Source organism: Pleurodeles waltl, chromosome 5 (assembly GCF_031143425.1).
Source record: "Pleurodeles waltl isolate 20211129_DDA chromosome 5, aPleWal1.hap1.20221129, whole genome shotgun sequence".
NCBI lineage: Eukaryota > Metazoa > Chordata > Amphibia > Caudata > Salamandridae > Pleurodeles > Pleurodeles waltl.
In genome coordinates, this window is record NC_090444.1 from 718,684,765 (window position 1) to 718,708,119 (window position 23,355).

The 23,355-nt window shown below is 40.6% G+C and overlaps 1 protein-coding gene across 1 annotated transcript in view; it reads left to right on the forward strand.

The window, feature by feature from the left end:
• The window catches only part of RIOX1 (ribosomal oxygenase 1), a 235,283-nt gene that overhangs the window by 73,908 nt on the left and 138,020 nt on the right, over window positions 1–23,355 (forward strand). Inside the window, exons 5-8 of the mRNA XM_069234671.1 lie at window positions 2,671–2,784; window positions 5,976–6,082; window positions 6,996–7,103; window positions 19,821–19,855. Coding sequence (XP_069090772.1) covers window positions 2,671–2,784; window positions 5,976–6,082; window positions 6,996–7,103; window positions 19,821–19,855 — 364 coding nt within the window. The remainder of the gene's footprint in view (window positions 1–2,670; window positions 2,785–5,975; window positions 6,083–6,995; window positions 7,104–19,820; window positions 19,856–23,355) is intronic.

Consider the following 23,355-nt stretch of genomic DNA (forward strand, 5'->3'; position numbering starts at 1 on the left):
CACTCTAACCTGCATTGCACGACCTTCTAAGTTGTTCTCCGGCGACGTGGGACTCCTTTGTGCGACTTCGGGTGAGCACCGTTTCACGCATCCTCGTAGTGCCTGTTTCTGGCACTTCTCCGGGTGCTCCCTGCTGCTGAGAGGGCTCCTTGTCTTGCTCGACGCCCCCTCTGTCCCCTGACGCAATTTGCGACATCCTGGTCCCTCCTGGGCCACAGCAGCATCCAAAAACCCTTACCGCACGATTTGCAGCTAGCAAGGCTTGTTGGTGGTCTTTCGGCAGGAAAACACTTCTGCACGACTCTCCACGGCGTGAGGGATCCGTCCTCCAAAGGGGAAGTCTCTAGCCCTTGTCGTTCTTGCAGAAACCTACGCTTCTACTGTCCAGTAGCAGCATCTTTGCACCCACAGCTGGCATTTCCTGGGCATCTGCCCATCTCCGACTTGCTTGTGACTTTTGGACTTGTTCCCCTTGTTCCACGGGTACCCTCGACTGGATATCCATCGTTGTTGTATTGTTGGTTTGTGTCTTTCCTGCAGAATTCCCCTATCACGACTTCTATGTCCTTTGGGGAACTTTAGTGCACTTTGCACTCACTTTTCAGGGTCTTGGGGTGGGCTATTTTTCTAACCCTTACTATTTTCTAATAGTCCCAGCGACCCTCTACAAGGTCACATAGGTTTGGGGTCCATTCGTGGTTCGCATTCCACTTTTGGAGTATATGGTTTGTGTTGCCCCTATCCCTATGGGTCTCCATTGCATCCTATTGTAACTATACATTGTTTGCACTGTTTTCTAATACTATTACTGCATATTTTGGTATTGTGTACATATATCTTGTGTATATTTGCTATCCTCATACTGAGGGTACTCACTGAGATACTTTTGGCATATTGTTATAAAAATAAAGTACCTTTATTTTTAGGATATCTGTGTATTGTGTTTTCTTATGATATTGTGCATATGACACTAAGTGGTACTGTAGGAGCTTCACTCGTCTCCTAGTTCAGCCTAAGCTGCTCTGCTAAGCTACCATTATCTATCAGCCTATGCTGCTAGACACCCCATACACAAATAAGGGATAACTGGGCCTGGTGCAAGGTGCAAGTACCCCTAGGTACTCACTACAAGCCAGTCCAGCCTCCTACAGAGGGGGCATAGGATTTCTAGCAAGGGAGATATTTTGTGACAGTCAAGTAGTGTCGAGAAGTGCAGGTGATCCCAAGTCCAAACGGTGCAGGCAATTGCGTTATGTCAGCCTTCTGCTGCTGTATGGACCAGCAGAGAGCCGTTTTCAAACTGAGCTTGTGTGGTATATTAATAGAGCTCCAGATCAGGTGCACAGATCCAAATGACATTGCAAGTGTCTCCTGTGTGACTCTGGGCTGCTGGCCTGCCCAAGCTAATGTCATAAGATTCAATTAGAAAGAATCACCTAAAAAGTGGAACGGGGATGTTGGTAAACAAATACGTAAATTTGGGGAGTCCTTATGTTTTGGCTGTTACCACCATCCTGGCTCTGGAAAGTGGCAGGGTAGGGACCATATCTGTACCTGCTCTTGCGGTCACACAAGCAATCTGTACTAGTTTTTCTCCAACTTTGTCATTGTTTCAGCTAACCAAAATGCCAAGATACTTAACTGAGCAGGCGGACCATTGCATAAGGATATTCGCGTTCAAGCAGACTTGTGACGGGAGTTAGGGAAAATCCTGTATTTGGACCAGTTATTGGATATTCCAGTGTATTGATCAAATTTTAGGAATTCCCGAGGCTCCTATGTGTATGCAGTTGACACAGTTGTGTTTCAGTGGTTTCCATCGCAATGGCAAATAGGATAGCTGACAAGTGGCAACCCTTTCTGATTCACCTAGTTATGGAAAATGGGAGGTGTCACCATTCAATTCATTTGCAGGTATCTAATTAGCTGTGCATATCCTAACCATTGAATAGATCAGGTGCTGAAACCAAGCTGCTCCACTAATTTGAACAGGTATGTCCACTTCAAAGAATCAAATGCCTTAGTGGCATCCACAAAAAAGAGCTACTGCCTGTTGCTGTTCTCTGTATTGCTGACCCAATCTGGTGCAGCCCACTCTGCTGTACAACATAGCTAAAAAAAAAACATTGTCAAAACCAATAGATCTCGTATAGGCGAGACCTATTGGCTTTACCAATGCTTGTTCTCTTTTCTGCACAGCTGGCACTTCTGTGTTTTTTTTTTTTTTTTTTTTTTTAATGCAGATAAAACACGACGTTAACCATTTGGTCAAGTTTCACCAATTGGATCTGTTCTCCAAAGAGTATTCTCTCATGTTACCTCTTGTTAAAATATCAATTCATGTTAATTTCTTTGTGGTTTTATAAGTTAAATGACAAGTTTTTCTTGGCTAGTGCATGTTTTACAGTGAGAAAGAATGAATACAGGAAAGATCCCAATGTAAAAGTGGATGGCTCTGTTGATTGAGGGGTTTGGCGGTAAGGTATTTAGAGAGATAATATTTAGTCTTCTAAAAAACACTTCCTTTGCTAGGGGATTTGTCGAGAAGCTGTGTTTCGTTATTTTCAGAGACTATTACAGTGCAGCATTATTCCACCCTAAATTGTGTTCCCATTAACCAAGTAAATGGACATATTTACATTTTTCCAATTTTTACCCTTATATACCCAGAATTCTTTACAGTTTGGAGTGAATCTGGATGTCACAAGCTACATTGACGGAAAGCGGGAAACCCACAATCCTCCCGGCCGAGCTCTGCCACTGGTCGTTTGGGACTACTATAAGGTAAATAAGATGTTTTACACGCTGTGTTGCGTTTTTGAGGCTTGTTTTCTTCATCACAGGTATGTGGTTTCTTTTCCATTTGCTGTGAATCAACAGGAGTTGCCCGATTGAAGGCCTGTTCTGCCCAACCTGGTTGTGTGCTGCTTCACAGTTTGTCTGAAAAAAAATGCTTTGTTTCCTTTTATGCTCTATTAAAGCCTCCATTTACCTTGTGACTCAATTAGGTTTAGTTGTATAATACTATTACTAATGCAAATCACAATGAAGACTTCACATGATGCAATAAGCCTCTAGTAAAATGTCTGTATTTATATGTTCATTTTTCACAACGAAGGTAACTGCAAACATTTACACTCTTGAACCAAATACCTTATTAATTTGTGATGCTTTCCAATTTCAGTGTGTTGAATTCAGATTTGAAAGTATTTAATGATAACTCATTGTGAATGTGCAATGAATGCCAGGTTATTTTATTACTTGCCATTGACATAAACATGTCATTATGTCAATATGATATTATTTACAAAATTATTGGGAGGAAGGGAGTGTAGTGTTTATAGTACTTGTACATCATTATATAGGTCATACTCTTATGTCATAGTTTGATGTAGAATGATAGTAGGAATTTGTACATGAGATAATCTGTTGACATTGGCATTTGAGATTCGCCATTCAATGTTGAGAAATAACTTTATCCTAAACTCTGATTCTTGTAAGAGGCTGAATCTTCATCTTTAAGTATGCACCTTACTTTTTTGAAGTTTAAAAGAAACTAGAGCAGAGAAGTGACCACAGACACACACACTTGAACCCTCAACTTTGAGTGTACGGGTCTGAGACCATAACCACTTGACCAAAAGAGACTCCTTAGCATGTGGTGTCCAAATGTAGCTCTGACCTTGAAGCCAAAGTTTTTGAGTGGAAAAAGACTTCAATGTTACATCACTAGGAACAGTCAAAGCACTGGAAAATAAACAGATACACTGCCATGAGATACAATGATTTGAACCTTCAGCCTACTGAGTGAGGGTCCAAGAGCTTAACAATTAGGCCAGAAGTGACCATGGTCTGCTGTCCATCAAAATGTAACTATAACATTTGAACCAAACATCTTGTTAATGTGACACTTTTAAGTTATTGCATGGAGAGACCATTGGAATAACTCTCTCTCTCTCTCTTCTCAATCTCTCTTCTCGCTCTCTTTTCTCCATCCCATGATAGAAGAGAGAGTAACAAGACCGCAGGGGGAGCCTCAAGACCCTAGCCGGCTCGAGACTCCTGCGGGAGCCGGCATTGTTCCCACAATCAGGGAGCCACTTGAAATAGCAGCTCCCTGCTTGTGGGAGAAATCTTTTTATCTGTTTCCCTGCATGCATATTTGCCTGCAGGGAAACAGATGAAAACTGACTTTTCTGCAAGCAAGAGCTGTTTGACAGCTCCTGCTTGCAGAAAGCTGAGTTATGTTTGCTTTTGCTTGGTGGGAGCTGCCAACCACCCACATTTCTAATGTATTTAGCCCTGGGGAGGTGGCGGTCCCTGGGGCTGCAGGGGCACCACGTAGGCTCCCTCTTAATGAAGATGAATAGCCCCAGGAAGGTGATGAGGTGCGGGTGGCCTTGTCGCCCCTCTGCATACATAATGTCTTTAGTCCTGGGGAGGTGACAGTCCCCTTGCATTCAATCTAAATTAAGCCCCATGGAGGTGGCTGTCCCCGAGAAAGGGGGCACGCCCCCCACTTCCTGCAATACAAATTAAGCACTGTATTATCCAATTAATACAGTGCCTATCACATTAATAAGCCCTGGGGAGCTGGAGGTCCCCAGAGCATAAAAATGCCCTAGTAAGGGGGCCCCTTTGCGCCCCCTTCCCCACCCCCAATTATTTTTACATGCCCACAGGACCTGGCCCACCCAGGGGCGTCATTAAGAAAAAAAAATGAGCTTCGGATGCACAAACCCATCACAAATTTGCACCAAAATGTTTCTAAAAATATGTTTTTTTTTTTTTTTGCCCAAGGAGGTACCTGGGACCCCAGCACCAGAGCTAAGGAATCAGGGTGACTCTATGCTGGCCCTTTTTCTTATTGTTTACCTTTTTGTCTGGGACTCTGTTGAAGCAGAGTCCAAAGATGGCTGCGAGCACTTTCTGGTTGAAGTGTTGGCAGCCAATCCAGCTCTGCAAATCTCTGTATGAGTTAATTATTTGTAAATCCTTCGCTCCTCTAGATATGCTTCTTTTGCTTTTGATATCTCAAAAGCTAATGAACAGATTTACACCAAATAACAAAAATCACTTTTTGGGCCAAGAGCTCTTGCCACGCTTGGTGTAATTCTGTCCGGCAGTATAGGCTGTAGTCATGTCTAAAATCCCAATGGGAATTATAATGGAAGCACGCATTTTTTTTTCTTTTTTAATCCCGACCCTCTTTTCTCTGCCCCCCCCACACTTGAAGAATCACGTCCTCCTGCTTCTTGTTCTGTACTTTTTGCTTAGCCTTAGCCAGGATTTCAAAAGGATAACCTCACTGTGTGAACCGTTGTAGAATATTACACTGTTCAGTTTCAAAGATACTATCAGGCTGCAATTACAACATGCCTTCAGGAGTTCCCCATAGGGGATTCTCCATTTGAGTGAGTATGGATGATAGCTAGAGGCATGCAAAACCCTGTTGCCAGCAGTGTCCTTTCGGTGTAGGGAAGTTGTTAGTTGTTGTTTTCTACATGTATGGTGATCTCAAAGTATTCACTTCTCTTGTATGTGAAGGTAAGATTCAAATCATTCCGTTCCAACACATTGATCCATTCTGAGGCTAGCTTAATGTCACATCCATATTAAAATAAGATCATCAATGTATCTGCTCCAGATAGGAATATGTTTTGTGCATTTCATTGGCATCTGTCCATACCACTTGCCTTGCTCCTCCCACCATCCTTGGAAAAGATTCACTGGTGTGCCGCTTTACTTTGTCCCCCATGGGTGTGTGTGTTTGTATGTATATATATATATATATATGTGTAAATATGTGTATATATGTGTGTGTGTGTGTGTGTGTGTATATATATATATATATGTGTGTATATATATATATATGTGTATATATATATTTATTTCCCAGAACTCGAATGTGATTTTGTTGTTGGCTTATTGCACAATATTTCTTTATTTTTTTTCTTATTGATTATTTTTCACAGAATGGCTGTTCTTTGAGGATGTTAAACCCACAGAGCTTTTCTGTTACCATGTGGAACTTTTTATCTGTGCTGCAGGAGAATTTTGGAAGTATGTGTGGTGCCAATACGTAAGTGTTAATCGATCCATTCCAGTATACCTGTCATGAAACATTGACGCTAAGACTTAAATTGATGTTTTGGTTGATTTTTGCACCAGTCGTCTTGGTCACATTTGGCCCTTCTCATGGTGGCTGTTTAGAACTCCGAGAAACAAGTTGTAGCATAATTATTCTGTCTTCTTTTCTGATTCTCGGTCTTTACAGACTTGTTTTAATGTTGTCTTTGATTTTTTTTTTTTGTTCTGGATTCCCCCAACCTTTTATATTTATTAAAAGTATACATACTATATTATACATAATTATTTGAGTTTCAGTCATCCTCTGCATCCATTGGTCTGCTGTAGTGTCATTCCCATTTTGCTCGCACCCACTTCAACATGTAACGTGAGGTACATAGTCAATCACTTCAGCCATTGGCTTACCTGACTGCGAATCGCAGCATTCCGCTGTTAAGTGTGCAGGTCATCACAATAAGCAGTTCCTTCCAGTGCCTAGGACTTTTGACTCGTGATTTTACAAAACAGATATACATTTTGGCATATAGACAATCATTATTTTCAAGCAATGTGTGCCTTATTCACAAAGAAAGCTTTGGCAAAGCCAGAAGGTCAGCAGCCAATACCAGGGCTGTTGGCTTTGCCAGAGCTTGTTAGGATTTGCCTTTTGTTTCCCTGATTTTCGTTGTAGTATCTTTTGCATATATTAAAAGAAAATGGTGTAAAACAAAAGTGGAAGGGCAAGGGATTGTGGAGTACACATGGAAATATAAAACAACGATTTTAGTTGTGGGAAAGAATCCTATTAATGTTAATATGATGATTTTTGTGTAAGAGGATCTTCTAGGAATTACATTTTTCTCTGCCCTGCAAGGGCCTAAGATGAAACTGGTGATAATTTCATGGTGGTATTCTTTATGTGACAGGTATTTAACCCCTGCTGGCACTCAGGGGTTTGCACCTCACTATGACGACATTGAAGCCTTCATAATCCAGCTTGAAGGGAAGAAACACTGGCGGGTTTATGAGCCAAGGTATGTAACAGCAGCCGTTCTTGTGGCAGCAGTGTACAATCCTACTTATTTTCTCTTCAAAGGGATTTATTTGATCTTTTCCAGTAACATTCAGACAGTGCTGATCCTATGACAATATCATGGAAATTTGTATGTAAATACACAACTTCAACATCAGCCTTAGACTTTATTCCCACAATAATGCATGCTAGATGGAGTCGTCACGCTCCATCACGCTCATACCAGTCATTCTGTTAGTTTTTGTTTTTTATACATTTTTCTATTAGGCATTTTATGGTATCCAGAAACTAATTAATGCAATTAATACATAGTAGTACATAAGTAGAGATAAACGATTCCGGGTGTGCGGCCGCAGGTAGGTTCTCCAGCGGGGGCTCAGTCTGCAATTGTGACGACAGCCCTTCGGCCAGCACTTTACCCATGATGCCCTTTTCTTAATATAGGAGGCTCTACGCCGATTGTGGCTTTTTTTCTTTTGCGTAGCTGTTCGTGTAAGTTTCTTGTTTTGCTTACGCTCATTGTTTTTTTAGTAGCTAAGGTTTTCATGGTCCTGATGAAAAGCCAATTGATCCTTAGGGACATCTGAGGCGTGAAACATGTTGACCTTATAGTTGGGGCTAGAGTCAATGTCCTTTTTGCCCTACATGTTAATGGTTAGAGTAGAGGAACATTATTGCCCTTATAATCCCCTTGTTTTTAACCTTGACCGAGACCCATCTTTCACAAAAAAATTGTTGCTGGGTAGGTCTCGAGCCAGTTTTAATGTTCTAGCTCTATTCTTCACAGTACGTCTGATTTTTTATTTTTTTTTCTTTTTGTTCCTACTCATCGTTATGGCACGCACCTTTAACAGATCTCCGGCAGAGAGCCCCCTTTTTTTGGGTCCCATCGGGCATTGCAGTGCCAGCCCGACGAGGAGCAGACCCAAGGTTGAAGCACGACACCCAGTGGATGTGTGAGGGTTTTAGCTTCTAAATTTAGAAGTGCCTCTGTGTCTTCTTTCTTCCTTTTTGTTAGGAACAGTGTGCCCAGTTTGATTTTTACCTATTGTCTATAGGGAGGCTGCACACTGGATCTGTCCTAACACTCCCTGTCCCTCGTACCTTGACATGTCACTGTAGTACTGCAGCTTCCAACCGCCACAGCCGATCCTGACAGTCTTCAACACTACTTTTCAAATTACTTCGAAATTCAAATAACTTTGCTCCACCCACTTTGGCACTACATCTTAATTTGACAAGTAGCAAATCTGACTTCATATAAACACACCTGTGGCATGTTTAATCAAAAGAATTCTTTTCGAAATTGCACCGTGGACTACAACTGTTTCCTGTTGTTTAACTTGAACTAAAAACATTATTATCACTAAACCTGTGTCAGCTGTGCTTGAAGATTTCTGAACTCAAATTGATGGAGAATTGTTGCAGCTGTCTCAGTGTTACACACCAGCAACATAATTTGTTAAAAATTGATATGTTATTGTTGTCTTATTTGGATACCACTACTGTACTATTTCGTCAAACTGTGTTCCTTCAATGCCATAAACCCCTGAAATGCGGGAAGTTCCCCATGCACATTCTAAACCCAAACTAGTTTAGAAAACCTTCAGATTACCTTCAGACAAACATTGTAGAAAACCGACCTTTGGAATGCATGGGCTTTTATTAGTTAGTATGCACTGTATCAGTGTTTTGCTACTGAACCCATGTCGCAAAACACTGAAAAAATACAAATTCCCGAGTTTGGGTGCTAATGCATACAAAAAAGTAAGTGGTGCTCCTCCCTTGTTGTGAATGTAAAAAAATGTTTACTGGGGATTAATTAATCAGTGGTCCAGGGGACCACTTCCATCTTTTTTTTTTTGTTTTGTTTTTTTTTACATATTTTTTTAATGCAGCCTCTTTTCCCTGAAAGAAATTAGGCTGCAAATTGCCACTGGATTTTAGTGACCAGGTCTTCGTACATCTGGCCCCAGATTCTTATGAATGGTGTTGATGGGATATGGTCAGATAGTGTAAATTTTAGATATTTATCAATATTCAGTGGTCTTTGCAAGTTAAAAGACCCATAGGTCAAAGTCAAAATAAAACGAGTTTTATCCCAGTCCAATGACTTTCCTTAAGATACTTGCAAACATTGTCACTTGATTCCTGTTTCCCATGTCACCAGGAAGGGACTTTCTTGCCTTCCTTCAGACCTGCCAACGTCTGTACGTTTTCAATGTGTGAGAGGGGGCAGGCCCTTGGAGGGCAGGGCTCTGTACAGAGCACTACTTGCTAAGCACATCTACACTGCCCCCGACCCCTGCCCCTCCAAAAAAAGCATCTGAGTCTTCCACCTTTGTCCTGGAGTGTTTACCCACCTGCAGTGAACATCAGCTGTGTAGAAGCACCAATCAGGAGGTGGAGATCTACTGTATTCAGGGGTTTATAGACCACTTTTTTTATCCACTGCATGATATTGACTCCTCACCTGGTGACCATGTGATGGAAGCCAATATGTTATGACAACCAGTGGCACTGTGTGCGTTATCAGATTTGTTGCTCTATTAAGACACAGTGGGCTATCGCCTGCACATGTCAAAGGAGAAAACTTTCTTTGTTGGTAATCTCCTTCTATATCTAGCCAAGCCTACAGTTAACTGTCCCAGAAGCCATTATGAAAAGATTTCATATTTCACTATAAATATGTCCATCTCTATTGAGGGTTTTTGTTGCCAAGAACTATGGTACTTTCCATTGCCTAAATTTGATGGTAGAATCTGGCAATTTACTGTCCAGATTGGAGGCATATTTTCAAAGCTTATTCTCCATGTAAGTCACTGTATGCTCAGTTGGCTTGAAAGAAAGTCCTTGGAATATCAAGAAATTGAAACCATCTACAAACTGTCCTAGTCTTCTGGTTGATGACATCTGTATGGTGCTGGATGGTAGCAGTATGGAGGACTAGATCAACTTTGATCCATGACACTCAATACTGTCAGCCATCCATTTCTAATAGGAAGAATTTCTTGGATGGGTGTCCCAGCCAAGGCACTGGGCTGGATAGAATACTTTGCCTGTGACAACCCAAAAAGCTGGTTCTCCCCCTCTCCCTCTCTCTTCTCACTGATTTTAAGCCCTTGAAGTGTTGTGTGTGTCCAGGTAACCTGCCTGAGGATTGCCCTTTTCAGTGTGTATGTTGCTACTCTTGCTGCCTTCATCAGGTGTGAGGCTTACTTTTACACTGATGATAGTTCCTTATCAGATTGGATGGCCTCTCCTCCGGTACTCTAGCTATCTTTCATTCCTGCCTTATATTTGTGGCACAATAAATTTCAGCTAATACTATAAAGTTAAGCTCAGTTAAAACTGAGGTCTTGGTGTCTTGTGGCCCACTCTCATTCTGGACTTGTAGGTATTGGCAGGATAAGTTTGATACTGTTCCAACACCGAGAACAGTGATTGCAGTGGGAGGACATTGTATTTGTCCCAGTCTTTTGATCCTCATCAACAATATTCTTTCTAGTTAGTGCCTTCTATTGAGGTCCCTTTAAGGAAAACGATTCACAGCTCAACAATTATAGTGGTTTATTTTCAGGCCTATCTGAAAACCAGCAGATTGCTTTCGAGTTATCTAGAATTCTGCAGCACACCTTTTTTGAAACATACGCAAAGCTGACCACATCTGTTTTCATATGTTTAAACTTCACTGGCCTCCAATCAGAAAAAAACACCCTTTTTAAGACTCTATTGTACATAGTTTCATACAGAGACCAGGTCCCTTTGCACAATGTTTTCTATTTATCCAATAAAGTTTGGCTACTCATGTGGATTCTCTAGCCCCTCAGTTCTAGCATTGCCCATCTTGGGGATCACTTTTCTTAACATGCAGAAGTCTCCTTAAAAAGCATTTCTGTTCGTTTTCATCTCCTGCTTAACCTTATACCGTTCTACAAGGCTATGAAAATGTATATTAACTATTTAACTTATCAAAAGGACTTGGTGTCAAGCACCATAGCACCTGTGGGTAGCAACCATGCTCTATCCAAGGTGATGAATTAGTCAGAGTGTGTCTGAATCACAGTGGCAGGGTTTGAGAACACAGGGAAATAAACATTGAATAATGGCATTTTAATGCATTTAAAGCATATGAGAAAAAGCCAATAAAATGATAATAGTTCCTAAAAACACTCACATTGACTATTGTATTTCCCCCAAACATTAGCATAAAAAAGGACATTTCATAGCCAAAATCAAATTATCAGGCCATGCCTTCAGCATTAACAATATTTTTGACCTCCCAAAGAAAGAAACCCCTAAGCAAATGTGGCCTTTTAAGTCTTAAAAGATGAGCATGCTTTTGTATGGCAAGGCCTTCCATGAAGACATGACCTGCTGAAATCAACCAATATAAATTTACACAAGCATACCTTAACTGTTTGTGAAACAGTTTTGCCCAAAAAATCATTACTACCGCTACAACCACATGAATTTGACATAAACACGAAAGGGGGGATAAGGAGCTGATAAAGGTCCAACACCCATGCTCCTAAACCAAAATCAATAAACCAGAAATGTGCTGCTCCTATGGAAAGAAGGGAGGTTAGAGCCTAAAGGTCAAGAGGAATCCTTGTGATCAATAATTGGTGCCCTCATACACCCGAATGGGTGTCATGCTTCATCATAGGGCCAGGTCCTCATCGGGCTAGCACTGGCTATGCGAGATGGGGCCCGCGAGAGGCCTCTTTCTCAGAGATCTTTTTGTTTTCTGCTGAATGATGGATGTGCGTGTGAGGACGAAGTACGTGTAGGGTGGAGCGCAGCACATGCCAAAAAAGGTTCAGGCGAGTTACAAGTGTCTAAGGGGTACCTAATTGGTTTTAATATAGCGGTCCCCATAAAAACAAAAGAGGAAGTGCTAACATATATGTTCAATGTGCCGGGATAACCTTAATATGATTTATGTAGAGTCAACTTGTTTCACGCCTGTTCCAGTCGGATCCCTGGCATTTCTTTAGAACCAGGAGATTACCTACCTTACACCTAAATGGGATGTGTGATAGCAGGTGTTTCCCCAACAAATAAAAGGCCTCTATGAAGGATTGACCAACCTAGAAGAGATAAATGGAACAAATGAACAATATAATTTTGAGCGTCACTTCAGAGAAACATATAGGTTGACACTTCCTTGCATTAATGTGCTTTTGACCTAAGAGACCTGACAGTGTGATCCAACAGGGTAAGACCCCCGCCCTCATCTACTGGGATATTATTCCCCCTTGTTCATTTATGTTTTATGTTGTAGGTCTATACTGTACAACGGTGCTTTTAACAGTTTTTATACACGTGGTCACCTGCCTGGCCTACTGTGTTTATGAGCACTAATCACTTGATAGCGACTTTTTGCGCTTTCAACATGCAGTGTGAGGACACTTGAGAATCACCTAAAATACAAGGAGGTGTCAATCTATATGTTCTCTGAGGTGATGCTCAAATTGATATTGTTCATTTGTTCTATTTGTCTCTCCTAGGTTGGACAGTACTTCATAATGGTATTTTAGTTGTTTGGAAATTACCTGTTATCATGCGCCCCATTTAGGTGTAGGGTAGGGATTCTGCTGGTCCTGAAGAAACACCAGGGATTGGGCTGGACCAACAGACGTGAAACATGTCTTCCCTACATAAATCGTATTAAGGCTATCTTAGTACATTGAGCCCATATGATAGCTTTTCACTTTTTTCTCTGTCAAGGGGACCACTATATAAAAAACAATTTGGTACCCTGTTAGTCAGTTTTAACTCGCTTGACAGTTTCTTGTACACACACACACACACACACACACACCCCACACACACACACACACCCCCCACACCACACACACACACACACACACACACCCCACACCACACACACACACACCCCACACCACACACACACACACACACACACACACCCCCCACACCACACACACACACACACACACACACCCCACACCACACACACACACACACACACACACACACACACACACCCCACACCACACACACACACACACCCCCCACACCACACACACACACACACCCCACACCACACACACACACCCCCAACCACACACCCCACACAAGGATCTCTAAGAAAAAGCCCTCTTACAGGGCCGTTGGGCATTACAGCGCCAGCCTGACGAGGAGCTGGCCATATGATGAACCATGTCACCCATTCAGGTGTGTGAGGGAACCAATTCTTGATCATAAGGATTCCCTCTTGACCCCTACGTTCCAACCACCCTTTTTTCTATAGGAGCAGCATCTTTCTTGTTTATTGACATGAAATTGATATACACCTTTTCTAAGCACCAGCTAAAGCATTTTGCCCAAGATGCTTAATATTTTTTTCTTGGTCCTATGTAGCTAAGAATCACCACCCAACTCTCAAAACTTTGTTAAAATACCTGGAACTACTCAGGTTTCTCCGAAATTTCACCAGCCTGTGATGAGATCCATCTAGACTTCTTAACATTATTTGAAACAATAAAAGCAGAAACAACACGTCTTCCGCAATTTCCAACAAGCCTGGGTACTAAGATTAAGACTCCCAAAATGTAGAGAATAATTCCAAAGACTTCCTCAAATTGCTAGCCTGGAGAATTACTCACAGAATCATTGAAAAGCAAGTAAATGCACTGATACCTCTCTCTATCCACATACAAAGAAATGTATCTGTAGCTATCTCTCCTGGGAGAGTGGTTCAGTTGCAAATCGTAGCAACTTAACTATTAACTGTCATACAAACAAATTCATCATGAATACATCTGCTCTTGCTTCATCTTCCTGAACAAATTTGGGTTACATTCACTCACTCAAATCCCTAAGAACATTCAAATTCCAATCTACCACCAATGTGCATCCTAATCTGGTTATATGATGAACTGCCAACCTCACCAAAACTGGCTCCTTGACTCATCATCAAACTCTTGACTGCAAATGGCTCTGCCAGTAGTTCCAAACAGTTACTTGCAGATTCTTCTCTTTCAGCGACCAGTTGCGCCTGTTTTTTTTCTTTCTTTCTGTTCACCCCAGCCAGTCACGCAGGCACCCAACTCTACAATTGCATAAAACAAAGTTCCTCAAGTTGCTCGGCCATTCTAGCTCTCTGAATTCTGTAATCACCAGATCAATTCCTCGCTCAATTCCTGATCCAAATGCACCACGCCTTCGTACAAATGACCCTCTACCAAAACACATCCATTCAAATACTGCAAAGCCATGTAATGCTGTGGACCACAATAAAGAAACTGCCTGAAACATTTGCCATTCTTCTCAATGCAAAAAAAATCTTTCAGCCACAAAATAGTTATCTTTCTTGATCACCTCCATTTTCAGCGAACAAAGAATCTACTTCACTGCAGTGACATGGATACTTAAAAAATCCACCATCTCAGTTGGCTCTTTCATTGACTTCTCCTTGTTGATAAAAAGTTTCTCTCCACTACCAGTCTTGCAGCATCACTGAATGCTCCAACAAAACGTATCTGTGACATCAAGTGGAACCATTATAAACTCTATAACCTTGATTAACTTCCAGAACCCACACATCTGATTTTGATTCACACCAGTGATTTGTAACCTGTGGGCTGGAGACCCGTAGGGATCTGTGAATCCTAATCATGGAGTCCACGAATGCTTTGAGAATTAAATAATATTAACAGATTATTAAAGTCTGTATAAATAAGGTAGCAGAATGTCAAATTGACAGTGGTAAAGTGTTCTGTAAATTTGAAGTAATTTGTAAAAAATTAAGTTAGCATGCTCAGATTTGTGGGAGTAGTTCAAGTGCATCAAGCACAAAAGAGTATAGATGGTGAGCGGCCTCATCTGAATTCGGAAAAGCTCTACCTTCCTATTAAAATGTTTATATTTTTAATATTGGTTAATTAAATAAAATATTTAATCATTGGCATATTTGTTTGAATGCTTCAGCCTGTATGTTTTGTTTTTGTTTTGTGGTCCAAATTATCAAAACGAATTTGTCTGGGGTTCCAGGCTTCCTGTAATGACTGTGAGGGCCCCCGACTTCCAATGATGATTCAGTGGGGGTCCCTGGGTTCTAGTGATGATTAAGTGGGGGTCCACAGAATTCAAAATATTAAGAACCACTGCTTTACACCATTTATCTACAGAATCGCGGTCTGCTTCCCTCCTTAAATTTTGGGATAGAAACATATCTGTACTCACACTTGAGGCTGGTTGGGCCCATCCTGTACTTGTCAAGTTTGCAGGAGATATACCTAGTCTCTTACTTTGAGGGACAAACCTGGTGACGGCTCTAATATTGTATTTTTTTTTTCTTGCTTTTGCCTGGGAAGTAAAGGCCCTTGCAAAATACTAGCAAAAACTTTATTCAAATTATTCTGGCACATATCTAATGATGTGAATGTGCTTAAATCACATAATCTGTCACCAAAACAAAAGCTCACCACCTCCCACTTGGGCTTCTTCAGCCATGGCTGTCTCTGCCGTATCACATATCATGGCTGTCTGGCCCACAATATCCAATACATTTCCCTCAGACATCTTGAATGCTATCTGTAAATCGTTGTAAGCAGTAAACCCCATTTTGAATAAATTGTTAATTATCTTGGACTCCTCGTTAGGAGTCTTAAATACTTAAACTCCCACATCAGGTCATGTGAACCCTGCTAGTATGCCATTACCAAAGCCCTCTCACACAGATCTTAATATACCTAAAAACATGGGCTGCAGGCCACCAAATTATTTCACCTGGAATAATGAATATCTTTGGCATAAAGTATAACACTGCTACTGATGACCCTTCGCATGAAATTCAGATGTTAATTGTACCTCCTTTGCATCTTTCAGAAACAAATCTTAATCCAAATTGGCATAGACATCCAGATCCATCCTAATACTCACCTGTGACATAGTAATAACATCTTTAATACTCATGACCCCGTCTTCATCCGTGATTCCTCCTGTTTATTAACATCTAGTACAGAGGCTTGTTTTTCCAAGTAAAAGCACATTTTTAAATTCTATTATTATTCACTGTGTCATTTTCACCCTTTCTCCTAAGTGTCAAATGCTTTTTTCACTAGAGGATTTAAGAGCTCCACTGCCATTCTTTCTGAAAAGCTTACTCTCTGATAATTCCTCCCTGGAGCCTCTCAGAACCAAGAATTTCTCCTCCTCATAATCTTCTGAGCTGCCTTCTTTCTAGTAAAATTTGGTCCTGTTTCCCCGACTCTACAGATTTGTTAATGATTGACATCACTGATGTTGTAATCTGATTTACAGTGAAAACCTTGTATCTATTACTTCTGATAAAACAGATTTTCCTTTGCAGATTATTCTTCCCACCAACATCTTCACCAGAAATGTTGGTCAGGTGAAACATTACCTTTCTGCCACACTCCCAGGCTGTGTTTTAGAAAAGAATTGGAAGCAATATTACATTCAATATTTGGTATCTCCAGCTACGCAACAGCTACAGTGCTCAACCTGACACTTTAAAAAAAATATTTCTTACAAGCTCAATTCATTGGTAGTGTTGGATTTGCAATAAATATATATGTAATAAGGTAATACGTATTTTAGAACATGTACTTTAAAAAAAAAGTTACCTGCCTAAACCCTGTGAGCTGAAGAGCCCCTAAATTGAGTATTAACTTGTTTCAAAAGCTGAGACAGAGGCCTTGGGTGGTGTTCTGTTTCCCTGGCAGGTTGACCCTCTGGACTATAGCCTGGAGCATCATTCCCTTGTAAGGTGCCTTCTCTGTCATAGGTAGATTGAGCTAAAACCTGGACCTGCTCTCTTCTTTGTCCCCCAGACGCCCTGCCTTGAGGGAGCAGTGCTGCCCCAGAACCAGTTTTGAGTGAGCACAAAAGAGGGAGTGCTCATTTCATTGGGCATGCCTCTAGGATGGGCACCGGAGCTCTGCACAGGGGAAGAATGTTTCTGCTATGTTGCTTTTTGGCAGAGAGGGACAGTGCAGGATTGTTAGCAGCAGAACCCAAATGACGTGGTACAAAAGTGGCTAAGGTCATCCCTGGGAACTTTTATCCCATTAAATAGAGTGTGTCCAGGAGTTTCTCCCACACACATGCTGTCACTGGTCATAAATGTGGCATCCCCATTACCCTTCTCAGAAAACTGCTGGACCAGAAGAAGATTCAGAAGAGGATTGCCTGGCTGTCTGAAGACCTGAGAAGACAGAACCTGCTTCACATTTAACCAAGACCCCAGAAGTGCATCAAAGGGTCGTAAAATTGACCTGTTTAAACTACAGGGGGCTTTGTCCCTGCATTTCGAGCAGACAAGTTCAAACTGGACATTGTCTTTGACCCTGCTGCTGGCTTCTTTGGGAGTGAGTCCTGACCTCCAAGTAGTCTTCTAAAGGTCCTGGAACTCTTGGTTGATATTAATGTTTATTCCTTTTGTGTAGCGCTTAAAGGTTGGACTTGAAAAACTTTCTGTCAAATTTGTTCCATGAAGAACCATCGGGAGACCAGGACCAGCCTGCCCAGCCTATCAGACGACCTGCCCAGCCTATCCACCTATCATCGCCGCAGGACCTGACTTCACTGGTAACTCCTGCTATGTTCTTTACTCAGCATCGTCATCAGTCCATGCTGAGGCTGCTTTGACTCCATCCAGTACCTCCTTCAGTGCTGTCTTTGACAGGAACCTGATCAACTCCAAAGGTACTACAGAGCACAAAAATATGAACTTCTTCAGCCAGAGCTTTACCCACCAGATCCCATTGGTTATTCTGAAGCTCCAGCCTGACATTGCAGTTGGTCGATGTTAGTCCACTGCCTATTCTCACCAAAGGTTGTTTATTCCAGAAGGTAACTTCCCCACCGGACAAACCTTGTCCTGGTAGCTGGTCTGCGCTTCATCGCGGACGACTTTGAAACTTATCTTTGCCCCCGTCTGTTTTGCTTTCCTTCTCTTATCTTATGACCCAGCTTACAAAACTTCTCTGGAATGCAATTCTTAGTTTAAAGAAGACATTTATTATTATTACTACTTCACCACGAGGTTCCTGACATTTATTGTTATTATTACTTCACCACGAGGTTCCTGAAAGACTAAATTAGTAGGTTGGAAGCACACGTTTAAAAGTAGTCGCAGCAATGAAAGCAAAATATATCAGAGTACTTCTCATTTGCAATGTACAAAGCAAATACATGTGATTATATTATAGCATAACTTCAAAGCATAAAAGTCTAAATTGCATCACTGTAGGGCCTTTCACTCCGCTACATCTTTCTAAGGGCTGCAAGTTGATGACTCCGGTTCAACTGCGAGAAAGAGATTTTCCACCCAAGCGGGAGACAGGCAACTGACGTCCGTTGCTGTCTGAAGTCAAGATCCTCTCCCCCTCGCTGTTGCCCAGGGCCATCGTTAAAAGCAAACTCAGTGTGGCAACCGAATAAACTTGGAGAGTGGACAATTCTCCAAACTTCACTCGTTCCCAGACTGGATTGAGAGTTAAACACAAAATCTAAGCTCTCTTATCAGCTAGGGTTTGGTGTGAAAAACACAGCTTGGAAAAACACAGCTTGGAAAAACACAGCTCATCTGCAGTGTCTCAACTGCAATGTCTAACTCCACGTTAAAGCCAATAGGCAGCTAACCTAAATACCAAATGTAATGTCTAATGCCATGTTAAAGCCAATAGGCAGCTAAACTGAATACAGAATGTAAGGGCTAATACCATGTTAAAGTCAATAGGCAGCTAACCCAAATGTAATGTCTAATGTCATGTTAAAGCCAATAGGCAGCTAACCTAAACACAACATGTAATGTGCTACTGGTGAACATTGAGCAACTAATATGCGCAGTGGTGAAACACAGTCATTGGTCAAACACAATTAATAGCATAACACCGTCCAACGCAACCAAATGACCGTTGTTGGTGCTTAATGCTTTTTGGGGCTATTTTTAATTCAAACATTAAAAATTCATTACTCCAGTTCTACTGATTAGTTGTTCCGTGTTATTTTATTTATTTGAAGTTCCCTATTTTTTAAATTGGTTTGCGTGTTTTTTCTGTGTTCTGTTTTGACTTTATTACTGTCTTAGTATTGCAGAAATATATTACATGTTATCTGTAAGTGAAGCCTCTCTGCTGTGTGCTATGGCTACAAGTGGGGTGAGCTCAGAATAATTTAGTGACTTCAGTGGTTCACCCTGACAGGGACTGTGGTTGGTTCTCATCCCCTTCAACTTATACTCCAACTTCTTACAGGAGTTAGTTGTTTTTCTATTACTCAGGCTTTTCATTAATCCTGCTATCCTTAATAATGATCTCAACTGAATTGTATGCTTTTATACCCCCCTTCTCTCAAGCAAAAGTAAAGCATTCTCTGTGTATTAAGATACACGTTTGAACTTATGCCACATTATTTTGAATTTAGCCAATGCTGTTTCTATATTCAGTATTTTTCAAAAACAAATGTTCATGTTTTTAAGCTATTGAATTATGACTTGTTAAATCATCGCCATAAGCTGCTGTCAAGTATTGCTTCTAGGAGCCTCTACACTTACATCAGAGGAATTTTGTACAACAGTGGTATCTCTAGTTCACAGATTCTTCTTTGGTTGCCTTCTCATAGATAAGTTTTGAAGTACTCAAATTATGTGACCGATATAAGTGCAGTTTGCTTTGAGTTTTGACTTTCCTTGTTAATATTTCCACTTATTAACTTACAGGAAAAGCACAGAAATATTACCACAGTATTCAAGTAGTAAGTATTACTCTGAATCTTCCTTTAGGTGATTTGGAAGTGTTAAAATCAACATTTGTTTGTCTTTATCTTTAAGAAAAGAAACCACTTACAGACTTGCATGTATTGTCTTCAGGTCTAGGTTGTCATACATTGATCCTTTGCTAAACAAATATGGTACTAAACTTCAAATATGCCAGCAACCCCACATTGCAAGTGGGATCCCTGAAGTGATCGTAGGGAGGGCACTCGGACAGATATCTCTGTGGAAAACCAGTTCTGTAGGTAGGCGTCTGGAACTAGTGTACCAAACCATCCACTACAGTCAGCGTGATGATAACTTCAACTGCCGTCTGATCGAGATCCCAAGCCCCAGTCCTCCCCCAAATTAATATAAAAAACAAAACAGTGAGATTCATAGTAAAATACTGTAGAGCGGAGACAGTCTTCATAAGTGGCTGACCTAGAGCATAGCAAGTTACAGCAAGTTATCTATCATTTGATACATCTCTACTCATTTACACAGCAGTCAATGCATTTACCCAACATAAGGGATTTACAGACATTTATGCAGTCATTATTCAACATCAGACATTCAACTATATTTGGATATGGTATTCACAAATTGCAACTGACGCTAGGCGTGAGATTGACAGACAGATGCATTATCTCATTATTTCTGTCATTTCTCAAAGCCCGCGGTTACTGCAAACCTTATGTTCTACAAGCTCAGAAACTGAACCCAAATTCAAATGGGTCTTCACCGGGACTGGATGAGTTTCTCACCTCTGGACATGGGTAAATTTAGAGCTTTGGCCACAGTGTTTTGTATCCCCCATCACCCATCCATAAGTGACTTTAGGAACAGCTGCTGGAAGGAGACATACGAAAAAATGTGGTGCTTTATAAATCAAATAATTAAGGATGTTTGGAACATTCTCTGGTTACATAGTAAATCTCGTTCAAGGGAACTACATTCCTCACTTGTGACGAGGTCTATCGTCTTATCCTGGAATGCAGTTATGCTGAAGAAGGGGTTATCCATTTACCAATCCCCCATGCTCTCGCTTACAGGGAATTCTGTCTTTTCAACTGGCATGAACTGTGGTCAGACTTCGTCATAGTGGACTGCTAACTTCAAATGAATGGGTTTTTTTTTTTCGTTTTTTTTAACCTGGAGGGAATAAAGCAGTTTGAACAACTAAAAAAGACTTTAGCCTTTCCGAATCTGAAAGAATTTAACTCCACATAAGGTACTGGATAGCACATAAAAAAGTATAGGCACAGGCCTCTAGATTCATGGCATCTTTGACTGTTGAATATTCCTTAAATGTAATTACGGATATTTGTTATCAGAACTGTATAGGGTAATTAATACTGACACTAACCAAACTCATACAACGGTGTAGAGAGATGGAAGCTTAAAGTAGAACTTTAAATAATGGGAAGAAGTGTTGGCGAGGCCTCAGCGGAGTTCTGCTTGTACTGCAATGAGGGAACAATTTGTAACAATTTCAGTGTACTGGCCTGTAGCCCCAGCAGAATTCCAAATTTGAATCCCGATAGGAGCGATTTCTGCTGGAGAGGTGTGGCAGTCCAGGGCCTCTTCATTTGTTTAGGCAATGCCCTAAGCTTTAAAGATTTTGAAAGGAGATACTTGATGGAATTGGCCAAATGAACTGAGTGAAACTGATCAGGCTCTCAGCTTACACTATTTTCGGAGTGGCGGATTGTCTGTCATACTCAGACAAGAGTCAGACAGATCTTGCTATTAGTCAGTGTAGCTAAGCAGGCGATCTTCGGGTTCTGAGCATGAAGAAACACCAGCATATACAACTTTGATGTATTGGGGAAATATTTGTCATGGAAAAGATATTGTTAGGAATAAAGGGTCAGTATGATTGCTTTAAGAAAACATTGGAAGCCCGTTTGTTCATGCTGTCAATAGAATTTAAAGAGATAATTGTCCCTAGATAAGAGTAGTCAGGCCTTGAAAAACCATAGAAATGTTACTAGATTGCATGTCGAGTAAGTTTAATCTACTCGACCTAATTGTAATGTGCTTGACCCGTAAACAGGTCTCAAATTGTGTGATGCTAGGCAAATATTTTATTTCACAGTTGCCTTTTTCTTCATTCTCACATATGTGAATTCAACATTTCTGCATTCCAAAAAAATCCTCTTTTGTTTGATTAAATAGACTAAATGTTTGCTCCATGTATAATAAGTATCTAGCCCACATATAGGGTTACACATGATCCATGACTTGTCTCTTCGTTTACTAAAAGCATTTCCATCAGGGCAGGAAAGTTTCTCAGTTTGTTTGAACACTCATTTTTAATAGATGTATAACAAAAACATGATGTGGTTGCACACTCATTTACAGACATTACGTTTCTAAGAAATGTCCAAAAACCTTACCACTAACATGCAGCTTTACTGATAAAGCTATATAGTATATTAACAATTATGTGTGAAAATTGTTTTTCACAAAACACTTTTATCATGTGCACCTCATCAAGTAAAGTGTTCTAATTTGTTTTCATCTTATTAAAATATTTTTCATCACTCAGAAGTCAAAACTAATGGGCTTTCACAACTAGTGAAATATATTTTGAAATGTTTGTGCAGTTGACTTTGTTATTTAAATGTTGTGTTAGGAAAAACTAAACACCTAACAGCCTCTTATTTCACACTCTTTGTACAACAGGTCACACAACTCACCTTACAAAATCCTGAATTTATTTTATATTGTTTTAATTGTGTTGACAGCTTCGTTAGCTACCATCTCTTAGTGCCACTGGATGGCAGCTGCTGACTTTGTGCAATAATATTACGAGTGATTATATGTGGCATATAACATCCTCTGCCAACCTAGTCATGAAGGCGGTTGTAAGTGTGTTATTTATTTATTAATTATTTGGTTACCAAATAACACATTCTTAAAACTGCTGCATGCAAAAGCTGTAACAGGCATATCTCAAAGGAAGCGTTTGTGACATGCTTGAAAGCCTCCTTCGAACATTAAATAAGCCGCCTGAAAAATGTGCTTTACCTGGGTGTATCTGTACAGGTAATTTGCAACTTATCTGCAGTAACAAAATAAAAAAATGCTACTTACTGCACAAGGTAAAGAAGTATTTCCACTTCCTTGCTTTATGTGTAAAATCCCCAGATGTATATTTTCATGTAGTGTCCAGCTAGAAATCTACCCTTGCTGGTTTTGTTGCTTATTAAAATATAATTCATTGGTGGACTTAGATTTTTGATCCTAGTGTAGCACACATGTTTTTTATTTGGGGCAGAAAAGTCCCCTGCATGGTGACGTATGTGCAGGCTGCCTTGAGTTGCCCAGCTGGATCTCTGATGTGAGAAAGTGGATTATTAATTGGGGTGAATGGTGGTTCACTACAAGTGATAATGTCACTATTCTTGTTAGATCCAGTAATTTAAATCTGAAAAATTACCAAAACAGTTCACATGTAAAAAAAAAAAAAAAAAACATTCCACTACAATTTATC